At 46.3% G+C, this 15,681-nt stretch overlaps 1 protein-coding gene across 1 annotated transcript in view; it reads left to right on the forward strand.

The window, feature by feature from the left end:
* Positions 1-15,681, forward strand: part of PGM5 (phosphoglucomutase 5) — a 237,533-nt gene that overhangs the window by 44,565 nt on the left and 177,287 nt on the right. The window contains exon 5 of the mRNA XM_030193836.1: positions 14,794-14,984. Coding sequence (XP_030049696.1) covers positions 14,794-14,984 — 191 coding nt within the window. The remainder of the gene's footprint in view (positions 1-14,793; positions 14,985-15,681) is intronic.

Raw genomic sequence — 15,681 nt, forward strand, 5'->3', positions numbered from 1 at the left:
ACACTCGGAACCTTACCATACCAAAACAGCACTAACGGTACTCAAAGAGCAATATATTTATATGTGAAAAGGCAGCACTGTAACTACTACATCAGGCATTACAACACCAACACACCATCTAGAAAGAAAACAGAACAAACTGGACTGCTTCAGATCTCTACACAGAAACTACATGCTAGCAGAATACTGCACCTTGGACACAAATGTAAAACACAGACAGGCCCCTCACCAAATAAGAAACAAGGGACCACAGATTAGTAATAGAGATATGAAAGGGAAAAAAAGAGAACTGGAAACCTGAAGGTCAGACTCTGCATAAAGTGATACTGGAGAAAGAAAAACTGAAATGCAAATTATCAGAGATGCAAATATTTCAATTAATAAATTCAAAATAAAATACTGTTTCTACCTTTGTTGACTGATCATTTTATTTTTCTATTCGCTTTGGTCCCAGTGTTTTTTGTCTGTTTTCCTGTTTTTTCCTACTTGTGCAAGGTCTCCTGTCCATTTGACATCTCTCTCTCTCCATGTCCAGCATCCATCTTTCCTCTGCGTCCCTATTCATCATGTCTAGCATATACTCCCTGATATTCAGCATCTACCCTCTATGTTCCTATCTTGAACTGTCCTCCATTCCCCCTATCTTTCCCCCTGTAATCAACATTGCTCCTATGTCCCTATCCCCCTCCATGTACAGCATTGTCCCTGTGTGTCCTTATCCTCTGTGTCCAGGATTGCCCTTTTGTGTCCCTGTCCCTATTCTCCCTCCATGCTCAGCATGTCTTCTCTGCCTCCCTGACCCTCCCCTTTCTCTTCCCTTCCTCCTGTACCCCCTACCCTGGTGCCAGTATCTCTCCCTCTCAGTTCCCACCAGTGCTTCATGGTCCAATTTCTCTGCACCCTGGGTTCCAATGGCTCTTCCCCTCTCTATCTAGTATCTTTTCCCTCCCCCCAAATATCTGCCTCTCTGTCCATCCACCCATCCTATCCCATTCCTTCCCCCTCCCCTCAACCCCCAGTCCATCAGAGTGGCACCTGCAAATCTCTCTCTCCTATGGTACATGTCCAGCATCTCTCTTCTCCTCTCTCCTCCCATTCAGTTCCAGCAGTTCTCCCCTTTCCTCCCTCTCCATAATCTGACAATTCTTCTTCTCACTTATATATTAATTCAAATTCATGGGATACTCACAAGTAAACTGGAGTAGATATTACAATAACTCTAACAAATATACTCCAGACCACTTACATATATAATAAGAAATGTTTTTTAAGTATAAAACATGTGCATGATATCATAACAAACTCACTCATACCATTCATTCCTTCCACACAAACCACCCAAACCACATAATCCAGTACTATCGATGTTAAACAAAAACAGAAAAATCTCATCAAATGAGTCCAATAATGACTGCCCAAAACGTTGGGCTGTAAGTCAATTTAAGAACCCCCCCCCCCCATCTCCAATGATATGTCCATAACCATGGACATCCAAAGTTCATGCACATTTAGACTGACTCGGGACTTCTGCATGAAGGTAGCTTTGCTCTCATTATTCAATCTCTCTCTTTTAAAAAGTAGTAATAAACAATATTAAGTGCTTTTCTATAATAATATACCACTGCATTCCAACAAAACAAAAGAAGCAAGTTCCCACAAACCATCTTTCTCTTTCGATCTAGGCACAGGAAAAAAAAAAAGATTTTAAATGCTCCCAGGTTTCAACCTAATTCATATTTAATGTGGGGTATAAATGTTGTAAATAAGTAACTAACTAAATAAATAGATAGACAGAAACTCTGAATGTTGAGCACCTGATTCTTATAACATGATATCTGTTTTAGTGGCCCTTTACCAAAAGTAAAAACAAATCTCTGCACAAATATAACACATTCTAGGTATGACACACTGAGTACGATTTATAACAAATTACTACTCTATGAAAAGTTATTCTGTTATTCTTCCTCTGAACTCTGTGTACATCCATATGCTGCACAAGTTGGCATGTTTGACAATAAAAGTGAGATTAAATTAAAATGCTACCAACAATAAAGAATGACAACGTGGATGATAGGTTTTCTTGTTTATGTTTTGAGTTTACAGTGAAGACAGCTGCACGGGAAGGGGAAACAGACTAACCTAATTAGCTTCAACTTTTGTTTTACTTCATGCCATCTCCTGTTCTCAACCAAACACAGAATCATCTCCTGCTCCCCTGTGAGTCCATACCTCTCTCAGCTTCCAAGATGATCCATTCCCTCACCGGCCATCCTTCAAATCTTACTCTTCCAGCAGCTCAGCAGGAACATGTTGCCTGGCCAACCTGGAGCCTTGTCTCTGCCATGTCCTGCCCCGCTGATGCAACTTCCTGCTTCCACAAGGGCGGGATCTGACAGAGAAATGGCTTCAGGTTGGCCAGGCAGCCTGTTACCACTAGCACTGCTGGAAGAGTAATGTTTGACAGACAGTGATGAGGGGGAATGAACCTGCAAGAGGATATGAAGGGGTAGGAAGCTGAAGTTGTTGGAATGTAATTGTATTTTACATGCATTGCCTGTCACCTATTATTTCTCTGTGATTACTCTGTGACCTCTGATGTGAATTACTTAGAGAGGTCACACAGCTATGCAACTTCCTGTTGGGGGTTAGATACAGCAGATGCAGCAGACACAGCACATGGAGCACATGGAGCTCATGATCTCTCCTAACCTGAGAGGATCTATGGTGGTGTGAGCATCCATTACCATCTAAGCACATGGAAGGAGCTGATAAGACAAATGTATAGTAATATGTAAATATAAGCCTGTCTGATTATAATCTAACTACAAACTGTGAGTAAACAGATGTTTTGTTACTTCAACTTTAAACTGACTCAGCAGTGAATTATTCAGGGGTGAATGAGAGAGAGATGAAGAAAGAAATTAACATTTCTAAAGCTGAAGCTGTGTGTACTAAAATCTGCTAATTATTTACTACAAATAATCCAACAAAAGGGTTATGGGCCCAGGGTCCAGGAATTGAAAAAGAAGAGAAATATTACCAGGCAGAAAAAAAAAAAAAAAAAAGGCCACATTTTTCTCTTAAGTTTTAAAGGAAAGATTCAGTCTGTCTCTCTCTCCCCCCCACACAGCAGACAGAAGGCTAAGAAAATGGCTGAGGGAAGAAATTCACCATTTTTCTATTCTCTCAAGGTGCCTAAATTAACTGAGTTTAATTATCAGCAGTGGGAACTAAGATTCATATGTCTCCTTCGAGCAAAAAGATTAAATATATGCTTAGACCAAGACAGAACAGCTGAAAATATGGCTGAATGGGACAATGCAAACTATTATGTGAAGTGCATGCTTTTGGAAGCTCTCTCAGAGAAACAAGCCATATTAGTGGAGGGAAAAGATACACCAAAGGACATTTTATATAAACTGAGAACTATGTATGCAACTACATATGCAAAGCAGCAACCAATTTGGCTAGCAGAGTTGAATGAAACCAAATTAAGGGATAAAAGTAAATGTAATGATCACATTATGCATCTTATGTCTTCATTTCAAAAGCTAGAACTTTCTGGAATTCCCATGTGTGATGCATTGAAAAGAGCATTTCTTTTTACCTCACTATCAAAGAAGTTTGATGTTTTTAGGTCTGTAAATGAGGCCATTGAAGGGCAATCTTTTGAACAGGCAACATCAAAACTAAGGCAGGAATGCATAATAAATGATTCTGAGGAGATGTGTTCTCAAAGTCAGTCAGAGAGAAATGAAACAAATTTCTTGGCAAAGAACAGAGGAAGGCGGAGCTATGGGAAAACTCCACCCAAGGGCAAGCTGATTTGCTACTCATGTGGAAAGGAGGGACATGTATCTAAATGGTGTAAGGAAACACAAAACACTCCCTCTAGCTCACCTAAGCCAATGGAACTAAAGAATTTTCAAACCAGGAAATGTATGAAGGACAAAGATAAACACAAGGGCTTTCTAATGGCAGAAAAATCTTTGACTATGGTAAATAATAATTCAAATGAAAGTACTTGGATTTTGGATTCGGGGAGCACATGCCATTTAACCAATTGTAAGGATTTCTTTCAGGAAATGTGTCCAGAGGAAGGTATTCTTAAAACTGCAAACGCAGGGACTGCTAAGATCCAAGCAAAAGGTATTGGATTCTTAAAATGCAAAGTGTCTAATGAAGTTAAAGAAATTCCTGTAAGTGATGTCTTGTATATTCCCCAAGCAGTTTGCAATATGCTTAGTGTATCTACATTAGATAAGAAGGGATTTGTGATTCATTTTGAAAACAGTAAGTGCACAATCTCTAAAAATGATGAAGTGTATGCTGAAGCTTTTATGCATAATGATGTTTATAAACTGAGCATTTCAGGTGAAGCCTCACATATGGCGCAAGTAAGGAAGAATGATGGTAAATGTAGTCCGGAAATCTGGCACCGCCGCCTGGGACATCGTGATTCTAAGGTGATCCAGGATCTTTACAGTAAGCAACTGGCCACCGGCATTCAGATAAGTGCAGATGCTGGTAAAATGGAGAAATGCATAGACTGTGTTACTCAAAAAGGTGTGAGACCCTCATTTCCTGCATACACAGGAAATAGGAGTAATAAAGTGCTGGACTTAATACACAGTGACTTATGTGGACCGTTTAATATCCCATCATTGGGAAATAACAGATTTGTGCTAATATTCTTGGATGATTTCTCTAGATATTGTGTGGCCTATTTGCTGAAAGAGAAAAGTCAAGTCACAGACATGCTGAAGAAATACGTAGCCATGGTGAGCAATAAATTTGAAAGAAAACCAAAGGTTCTTCAGACCGACAATGGTGGTGAGTTCACTTCACAAAGCATGCGCACATTTCTAGAACAAGAAGGCATTCAGCATATCACAACAGTAGCTTATACACCAGAGCAAAATTCTGTTGCAGAGAGAAAATTTAGGTCACTTGTGGAAATGACCAGATGTATGCTGTCAGATAGCAATCTCCCTAAAAGACTATGGGGGGAAGCCATTCTCACAGCAGTGTACCTACAAAACAGAATGCCAACTAAAGGCGCTGAGCGCACACCACATGAGACATGGCATGGTAGGAAGCCAAACCTGTCACACATAAGAACATTTGGAAGTACAGCATATGCTCATGTACCAAAACAAAGAAGGCATAAGCTGGATTCCACAACAGAAAGGGGCATTTTAGTTGGCTATACTCCAGGACACAAAGGATATAGAATTTTGAATCTGAAAACTGGGATTGTTGGCATAAGACATGTTACATATTTTGATGAAAACAAAAGGGTTGATAAAGGCTGGATTATCCCAGATGAGCCTTATCATCCAGAATATGAAACTAGAACCATAATAGACATGCCAGTGTATATAAATGCCATACCAAGGCAGATGTCTGAAAGCAACTCATCTGTATCTAACGAGGAACAGGCAGAGGAAGCAGACACAGAAAGGATCATTGAAGAAGACAGTACAGTTGGAGAAGGGGAATCAATTGGAGAAGGACTCTCAGATTTTGAGGATGCGGAAAGGTCAGACCAACCTGTTGTCAGACGCTCATCCAGGGAAAACAAAGGTGTTCCACCCCCAAGACTGTCTTACCTAACAAAGTCAGCAGAAGCTCAAGAGCCCTTAACATGGGATGAGATTGAGAAAATGCCAGCAGAAGAAGCTGCTGAATGGCATAAAGCTGCACAAGAAGAAATTGATGCATTGGATAAAAATAATACTTGGATTCTTACAAAATTACCTCCTGGCAAGAAAGCTATAGGATGCAAATGGGTATTCAAGTTAAAAGGAATGCACAAGGAAAAGTGGAAAGGTATAAAGCCAGATTAGTGGCAAAGGGATATCTTCAAAAATATGGAGAAGATTTTGATGAAGTGTTTGCACCTGCAGTGAAACACACGACAATCAGAACACTTCTGAGCATTGCAGTCTCAAAAGGCATGCAAGTCAACCACATTGATGTGAAAACAGCATTTCTTCACGGAGATATAACTGAAGACTTGTACATGGAACAACCAACAGGTTTCATAAATACAAAACAAAGACAGCTAGTGTGTAAATTAAACAAAGGTCTTTATGGATTAAAGCAAAGTGCAAAATGTTGGAATGAAAAATTGCATGAAATATTGACAAATTTAGGATTTAAGCAAGGTGAAGCAGATAAATGCTTGTACACTAGGTGCACAAATGGACAATATGCATACATTTTAGCTTTTGTTGATGATCTGCTCATTGCAAGCAAAAGTGAGCAAGAGTACAAGGACATTGTAAAGTGTTTAAACCACAATGTTGAGATAAAAGAACTTGGTAATGTGTCATACTATCTTGGTATAGAAATTGAGAAACAAAATGATGGTTCTTATCTTCTAAGCCAGAAGCAGAAAATAAATGAGCTTATTGAAAGTTTAGGTATGCAAGATGCCCAAGTTGTAAGCACTCCCATGATCACTGATTTTCTGAAGGATGAAACAGTAAGAGAACCTTTACCAGATAACATCCAATATAGATCAGCCATAGGTAAGCTTTTATATCTAGCTACCACATACAGGGCTGATATAGCAAATGCAGTAGGAATTTTGAGCAGAAGGGTCAGCTCACCTACCAAATCAGATTGGACTGCAGTTAAAAGGATGGTAAGGTATTTAAAGGGTACCATTGATTGTAAATTAAAGATTTCAGCCAATAGTAATCCAAAACTAATATGTTACTGTGATTCAGATTGGGCAGGGGATCATTCTGATTATAAATCCACAAGTGGATATGTGTTTATGTATGGAAATGTACAAATTTCATGGGCCAGTCATAAACAAAGTATTGTGAGTTTGTCTTCTACAGAAGCTGAATACGTGGCCGTATCGGAAGCGTGCAGAGAACTGATGTGGATTGAAAAACTTTTGCTGGATTTTGGAATAGCTGAACAGAGACCAATCCAGATAATGGAAGATAATCAGAGCTGCATCCGACTGTCACAGAATGACAAGGTTCAGTCACGCACCAAGCACATCGCAACGAAATACCACAACGTGCGAGAGTTGGAAAAAGAAGGGGTCATCAGTCTACACTATTGTCACACCAGTGAGATGACAGCTGACATCATGACCAAACCGTTACCCAGAGAACATTTTGTGAATCTGCGTATAAAGCTTGGACTTTGTATGAATAAATAATTGCATGACAGTTATGCATGAGAAGGGGTTTGTTGGAATGTAATTGTATTTTACATGCATTGCCTGTCACCTATTATTTCTCTGTGATTACTCTGTGACCTCTGATGTGAATTACTTAGAGAGGTCACACAGCTATGCAACTTCCTGTTGGGGGTTAGATACAGCAGATGCAGCAGACACAGCACATGGAGCACATGGAGCTCATGATCTCTCCTAACCTGAGAGGATCTATGGTGGTGTGAGCATCCATTACCATCTAAGCACATGGAAGGAGCTGATAAGACAAATGTATAGTAATATGTAAATATAAGCCTGTCTGATTATAATCTAACTACAAACTGTGAGTAAACAGATGTTTTGTTACTTCAACTTTAAACTGACTCAGCAGTGAATTATTCAGGGGTGAATGAGAGAGAGATGAAGAAAGAAATTAACATTTCTAAAGCTGAAGCTGTGTGTACTAAAATCTGCTAATTATTTACTACAAATAATCCAACAGAAGTATGCTGGACTCGTGGGTGGGGGCCAGGGGAAGAGGGAGAGAGGAGCAGAAACACCCCCCCAGATGTTTGTGTACTGGCTGCCTGGCTCCATCAAGAACTGGCTTGCAAAGTTTTAGAACCGGCTCATGTGAGCCGGCTCCAGCACACCACTGTGTTACCCCCAACCTTTACCACAAATCTGTCCATATAGCTCTCTAGTGTTTAGGGTGTGATTGTTCCAGAAAAATCCTCCATCAACGAAGCAGAAAGGGTGATTTCAGGGGTGTCCTGGAGCAGAGCTGTAAAACCACACTCTGCTCACTGAATCACGTGACCCTCTCCCTCATTTATAAATATGTTAAAAAGCAGCGGTGCTAGCACAGATCCCTGGGGAACCCCACTAACTACCCTTCTCCAAAGAGAATACTGACCATTTAACCCTACTCTGTTCCCTATCTTTTAACCATAGTAGGACATTGCCTCCTGTGCAGTGAAATCTGTTTATTGACAGATTATGTTTAAATGTTAAAAATGTGGTTATATACCATGATGTTGTAAAATTAAAATTTTGTTAGAGACTCTGCCCATTCAAAATTATTGGTTTTTAATAATTACCAGGATAAATAAAGGTTGTCTTAATTTGAGGGTGTTTTGCTTTAGTTCTTATTGACAGTGATGTTATATGCCTGAAGCTATTGGGACTTTGTTATATGTTTATTCTCCGAGGACAAGCAGGCTGCTTGTTCTCACTGATGGGTGACGTCCTCGGCAGCCCCTCCAATCGGAATCTTCCTAGCAAAGACCTTTGCTAGCTCTCGCGCGCCCGCGCGCACCGCGCATGCGCGGCCGTCTTCCCGCCCGAAACCGGCTCGAGCCGGCCAGTCTTCTTTCGTCCGCACTCGGTACGGCTGTGTTTTGTCGTGTCGAGCCCCGGAGAGTCGACCTCGCGCGTCCGTTATCTTAATCGACGTGTTTTTCTTCGGAAAAGTTGTATTTTCGTTCGGAAAGTGCTCCGAAAACCCCCTTGGGTTTCGTTTGCCCCTTCCCGTATTTCCAGTTTTGCCCCGTTAAGTTTTCTTTCATCGTCGGGGTAGGCCTCTTTTCGGCCTCGGTCGAGATTTTTTCTCCCTTAAAGTTTTGGTGCTCCAAATTCGTCATTTCGGATTTTGACTTCGCCGGCGTGATTTTTCCGCCCATGACATCGAAGCCTTTCAGCGGCTTAAAGAAGTGCACCCAGTGCGCCCGGGTAATCTCGCTCACTGATAGGCACTCTTCGTGTCTTCAGTGTCTGGGGGCCGAGCACCGTCCCCAGAACTGTAGTCTGTGTTCCTTGTTACAGAGGCGGACTCAAGTGGCGAGATTAGCCCAGTGGAACGTTTTGTTCTCGGGCTCTTCGTCGGCATCGGCACCGGGGTCATCGTGTGCATCGACGTCATCAGCGTCCAGACCTTCATCCTTGGCTGCCAGTGCATCGAGTGCATCGAGGCATCGGCCCTCTGCATCGGCGCCGAGACATCGGATAGCTGCATCGACGTCGGTGGTACCGGGACCTCGTCTCCTGATGTCGTCGGACGGTGGTGCATCGAGTGGAGTGCAGGTGAGGGCTGTCCATTCCCCTGCTGGTGGCGGTGAGCCCTCGGGTGGGTCTCCTCCTACCCTGAGGGCTCCTGCGGTACAGCCCCCCCGAGATCGACCCTCTTCGGTCTCGGCCCCGAGGAAGCGACGGATGGATTCTACGTCCTCCTCGTCGGTGCCGGGGAGCTCCGGTGACATGCTTCGGAAGAAGTCGAAGAAGCATCGACACCGGTCCCCTCCCCGCGTCGGCACCGAGAGCTCTGGGTCGCCGAGGGATTCGGCACCCAGCAGGCATCGGCACCGAGAGGACCGCTCACCCTCTGTTCAAGAGGTGTCGATGCGCTCCACTCTGGACAGCCCGGAACAGCCTCCACGCCCGGAAACAGGTTCTGACGTCGACGCCTGCATCGACCTCTATGCCTTTCTCTGCAGCCGCTCTGAACGAGAGCCTCCGGACCGTTCTCCCAGAGATTCTGGGAGAGCTGTTGCGCCCTACCCCTCCGGTACCGGCGGTGCTTGCGCCTCCGGTACCGTCGAGCGTTGCGCCGGCTGGCCCATCGCCCGGGGTGAGGTCCCCGACGTCGGTACCGCGTGCGGTGCCGACTGCGGCCACCTCCCAGGAGGGCTCCCCGACTACGTCGGCGGAGGGAGCTTCACCGATGCGGGCGAGGGAGTCTACCTCTCGACGCCCCCATCGTGGACGTGGCTCCACGGAGTCGAGCCGGGCGCGGTTGCAGACACAGGTCCGTGAACTTGTGTCTGACACCGAGGGTGAGGCCTCGTGGGAAGAAGAAGAAGATCCCAGATATTTCTCTGACGAGGAGTCTGAGGGTCTTCCTTCTGATCCCACTCCCTCTCCTGAAAGACAGCTTTCTCCTCCCGAGAGTCTGTCTTTTGCTTCCTTTGTCCGGGAGATGTCTACGGCCATCCCCTTCCCGGTGGTTGTGGAGGACGAGCCCAGGGCTGAAATGTTTGAGCTCCTGGACTATCCTTCTCCACCTAAGGAAGCGTCCACTGTTCCCCTGCACCGTGTCCTCAAAAAGACATTGCTGGCGAACTGGACCAAGCCTTTAACTAATCCCCACATCCCCAAGAAGATCGAGTCCCAGTACCGGATCCATGGGGACCCAGAGCTGATGCGCACTCAGTTGCCTCACGACTCTGGAGTGTGGATCTGGCCCTAAAGAAGGCTAAGAGTTCTAGGGAGCATGCTTCGGCGCCCCCGGGCAAAGACTCTAGAACCTTAGACTCCTTTGGGAGGAAGGCCTACCATTCCTCTATGCTCGTGGCCAAAATTCAGTCTTACCAGCTCTACACGAGCATACACATGCGGAATAATGTGCGACAGTTGGCGGGCTTGGTTGATGCTCTTCCCCCTGAGCAAGCCAAGCCTTTTCAGGAGGTGGTCAGGCAGCTGAAGGCGTGCAGAAAATTCCTGGCCAGAGGAGTTTATGACACTTTTGATGTTGCGTCCAGGGCCGCTGCTCAAGGTGTGGTGATGCGCAGGCTCTCATGGCTGCGTGCCGCCGACCTGGAGAATAGAATCCAGCAGCGGATTGCGGACTCGCCTTGCCGTGCGGACAACATTTTTGGAGAAAAAGTCGAGCAGGTGGTAGAGTCTCTCCACCAGCGGGACACTGCATTCGACAAGTTCTCCCGCCGGCAGCCTTCAGCTTCTACCTCTACAGGTAGACGATTTTTCGGGGGAAGGAAGACTGTTCCCTATACTTCTGGTAAGCGTAGGTACAATCCTCCTTCCCGACAGCCTGCGGCCCAGGCTAAGCCCCAGCGCGCTCGCTCTCGTCAGCAGCGTGCGCCTCAGCAAGGCCCCGCGGCTCCCCAGCAAAAGCAAGGGGCGAGCTTTTGACTGGCTCCAGCAGAGCATAGCCGACATCCAAGTGTCAGTGTCGGGCGACCTGCCAGTCGGAGGGAGGTTGAAAGCTTTTCACCAAAGGTGGCCTCTCATAACCTCCGATCAGTGGGTTCTGCAAATAGTCCGGCAAGGATACACCCTCAATTTGGCCTCCAAACCTCCAAATTGTCCACCGGGAGCTCAGTCTTACAGCTTCCAGCACAAGCAGGTACTTGCAGAGGAACTCTCCGCCCTTCTCAGCGCCAATGCGGTCGAGCCCGTGCCATCCGGGCAAGAAGGGCTGGGATTCTATTCCAGGTACTTCCTTGTGGAAAAGAAAACAGGGGGGATGCGTCCCATCCTAGACCTAAGGGCCCTGAACAAATATCTCGTAAAAGAAAAGTTCAGGATGCTTTCCCTGGGCACCCTTCTCCCCATGATTCAGCAAAACGATTGGCTATGCTCTCTGGACTTGAAGGATGCCTACACACACATCCCGATACTGCCGGCTCACAGACAGTATCTGCGATTTCAGTTGGGCACACGTCACTTCCAGTACTGTGTGCTACCCTTTGGGCTCGCCTCTGCGCCCAGGGTGTTCACAAAGTGCCTAGCTGTGGTAGCAGCGGCGCTTCGCAGGCTGGGGGTGCACGTGTTCCCATATCTCGACGATTGGCTGGTGAAGAACACATCCGAGGCAGGAGCCCTGCAGTCCATGCAGATGACTATTCGCCTCCTGGAGCTACTGGGGTTTGTGATAAATTATCCAAAGTCCCATCTTCTCCCAGTGCAGAAACTCGAATTCATAGGAGCTCTGCTGGATTCTCGGACGGCTCGCGCCTATCTCCCAGAGGCGAGAGCCAACAACTTGTTGTCCCTCGTCTCGCGGGTGCGAGCGTCCCGGCAGATCACAGCTCGGCAGATGTTGAGATTGCTGGGCCACATGGCCTCCACAGTTCATGTGACTCCCATGGCCTGTCTTCACATGAGATCTGCTCAATGGACCCTAGCCTCCCAGTGGTATCAGGCTGCTGGGGGTCTAGAAGACGTGATCCACCTGTCCACGAGTTTTCTCGAATCCCTGTATTGGTGGACAATCTGGTCCAATTTGACTCTGGGACGTCCTTTCCAAATTCCTCAGCCACAAAAAGTGCTGACAACGGATGCGTCTCTCCTGGGATGGGGAGCTCATGTCGATGGGCTTCACACCCAAGGAAGCTGGTCCCTCCAGGAACGCGGTCTACAGATCAATCTCCTGGAGTTGCGAGCGATCTGGAACGCTCTGAAGGCTTTCAGAGATCGGCTGTCCCATCAAATTATCCAAATTCAGACAGACAACCAGGTTGCCATGTACTATGTCAACAAGCAGGGGGGCACCGGATCTCGCCCCCTGTGTCAGGAAGCCGTCAGCATGTGGCTTTGGGCTCTCCGTCTCGGCATGGTACTCCAAGCCACATATCTGGCAGGCGTAAACAACAGTCTGGCCGACAGACTGAGCCGGATTATGCAACCTCACGAGTGGTCGCTCAACTCCAGAGTGGTGCGCCAGATCTTCCAAGCGTGGGGCACCCCCTTGGTGGATCTCTTCGCATCTCGAGTGAACCACAAAGTCCCTCAGTTCTGTTCCAGGCTTCAGGCCCCCGGCAGACTAGCATCGGATGCCTTCCTCCTGGATTGGGGGGAGGGCCTGCTGTATGCTTATCCTCCCATCCCTCTGGTGGGGAAGACTTTGTTGAAACTCAAGCAAGACCGAGGCACCATGATTCTGATTGCTCCTTTTTGGCCGCGTCAGATCTGGTTCCCCCTTCTTCTGGAGTTATCCTCCGAAGAACCGTGGAGATTGGAGTGTTTTCCGACCCTCATCACGCAGGACGAAGGGGCTCTTCTGCATCCCAGCCTCCGGTCCCTGGCTCTCACGGCCTGGATGTTGAGAGCGTAGACTTTGCCTCTTTGGGTCTGTCAGAGGGTGTCTCCCGCATCTTGCTTGCTTCCAGGAAAGATTCCACTAAGAGGAGTTACTTCTTTCTGTGGAGGAGGTTTGCCGTCTGGTGTGACAGCAAGGCCCTAGCTCCTCGCTCTTGTCCTACACAGACCCTGCTTGAATACCTTCTGCACTTGTCTGAGTCTGGTCTCAAGACCAACTCTGTAAGAGTTCACCTTAGCGCAATCAGTGCATACCATTACCATGTGGAAGGTAAGCCGATCTCAGGACAGCCTTTAGTTGTTCGCTTCATGAGAGGTTTGCTTTTGTCAAAGCCCCCTGTCAAGCCTCCTACAGTGTCATGGGATCTCAATGTCGTTCTCACCCAGCTGATGAAACCTCCTTTTGAGCCACTGAATTCCTGCCATCCGAAGTACTTGACCTGGAAGGTCATTTTCTTGGTGGCAGTTACTTCAGCTCGTAGAGTCAGTGAGCTTCAGGCCCTGGTAGCCCAGGCCCCTTACACCAAATTTCATCATAACAGAGTAGTCCTCCGCACTCACCCTAAGTTCTTGCCAAAGGTCGTGTCGGAGTTCCATCTGAACCAGTCAATTGTCTTGCCAACATTCTTTCCCCGTCCTCATTCCTGCCCTGCTGAACGTCAGCTGCACACATTGGACTGCAAGAGAGCATTGGCCTTCTATCTGGAGCGGACACAGCCCCACAGACAGTCCGCCCAATTGTTTGTTTCTTTTGATCCCAATAGGAGGGGAGTGGCTGTAGGGAAACGCACCATATCCAATTGGCTAGCAGATTGCATTTCCTTCACTTACGCCCAGGCGGGGCTGGCTCTTGAGGGTCATGTCACGGCTCATAATGTTAGAGCCATGGCTGCGTCGGTAGCCCACTTGAAGTCAGCCTCTATTGAAGAAATTTGCAAAGCTGCGACGTGGTCATCTGTCCACACATTCACATCTCATTACTGCCTGCAGCAGGATACCCGACGCGACAGTCGGTTCGGGCAGTCAGTTCTTCAGAACCTGTTTGGGCTTTAGGATCCAACTCCACCCCCCGAGGGCCCTGTTTGTTCTGTTCCAGGCTGCACTCTCAGTTAGTTGGTAAATTTTTTAGGTCAATCTCAGTTATGTCCTCGCCGTTGCGAGGCCCAATTGACCATGGTTGTTGTTTTGAGTGAGCCTGGGGGCTAGGGATACCCCATCAGTGAGAACAAGCAGCCTGCTTGTCCTCGGAGAAAGCGAATGCTACATACCTGTAGAAGGTATTCTCCGAGGACAGCAGGCTGATTGTTCTCACAAACCCGCCCGCCTCCCCTTTGGAGTTGAGTCTTCCCTTGAAGTGTATTGTCTTGCTACATACTGGACTGGCCGGCTCGAGCCGGTTTCGGGCGGGAAGACGGCTGCGCATGCGCGGTGCGCGCGGGCGCGCGAGAGCTAGCAAAGGTCTTTGCTAGGAAGATTCCGATTGGAGGGGCTGCCGAGGACGTCACCCATCAGTGAGAACAATCAGCCTGCTGTCCTCGGAGAATACCTTCTACAGGTATGTAGCATTCGCTATATTTGAAATTGTTGATGTTAGAATGATGCTTTTTTTTAACTGTGTGGTTTATAAAGCACCTTGAGTCCCACAAGAAAGGTGCAGTATAAACATTTAATTATAAAATAATAATAGCATTAAGACACTAATGTAATGCATGGATTCCAGTTGCAGAAATGTACGTTTCTGTAAAAGTATGTAAGAAGGATTTTTCTTTTTCTAGTGATGGGACCCTATGTAAGGCGGATTCTCTGTGATGAGCTAGGAGCACCTGCAAATTCTGCTATAAACTGTGTTCCACTTGAAGATTTTGGTGGGCAGCACCCGGACCCAAACCTGACGTATGCCACTACTCTCCTAGAGGCTATGAAAGGAGGAGAATATGGGTTTGGAGCTGCTTTTGATGCTGATGGAGTAAGTATTTTTTTACCGTTTCAATATGGGGGCCTATGGTAGAATAGAATCAGTGGCTGATCCAACTCCATTAATTGAAACAGACAATTATTTTCTGTTTATATAACAAAAAAGGGTTTAAAATAGATCACAAAACAAGTAAAAGTATCAACAACAAAATAAAATCAGCCACTTACCAAAGCACATAATAAAATGCCACCTACTTATCTACATGATGGATTAAAATACAATACAATATGAGCTCATAGACACTCTCTCTGAAGAACTCAAGGACCTAGGAAATCAGACTCACTGCCATAACCTCTGGTTCCGGGGTGTCCCAGAGTCGGAAGGAGATAAGGATTGTGGGGCCATCATTCATTAGCTTTGCCATAAACTTATAAGCAGGGGTTCTGTTGAGTCCCTTTCGACTGGTGATATCCAGCTGGACAGAGCCTATCGAACCCTTGGCCCGCCCCTCACATGTGAATAAACCCAGAGACATTGTGGTCTGTTCTCTTATACTACAAAAGAGCAACTACTACAAAGTGCCCGCAAGGAAGCCCTGTGACCTAGCGACGTGAACATGTGGAAATCTTCCAAGACTTGTCCACAGCTACCTTGCAGAAGTCAAGGGACTTTAGAGATGTTACTGCCTTATTAAAAAGGGAGAAAATCAGATACAAATGGCTCTTTCCCTTTGACCTTTCTATTTTCA

The sequence above is a fragment of the Microcaecilia unicolor genome, chromosome 2 (assembly GCF_901765095.1).
Source record: "Microcaecilia unicolor chromosome 2, aMicUni1.1, whole genome shotgun sequence".
Lineage (NCBI taxonomy): Eukaryota > Metazoa > Chordata > Amphibia > Gymnophiona > Siphonopidae > Microcaecilia > Microcaecilia unicolor.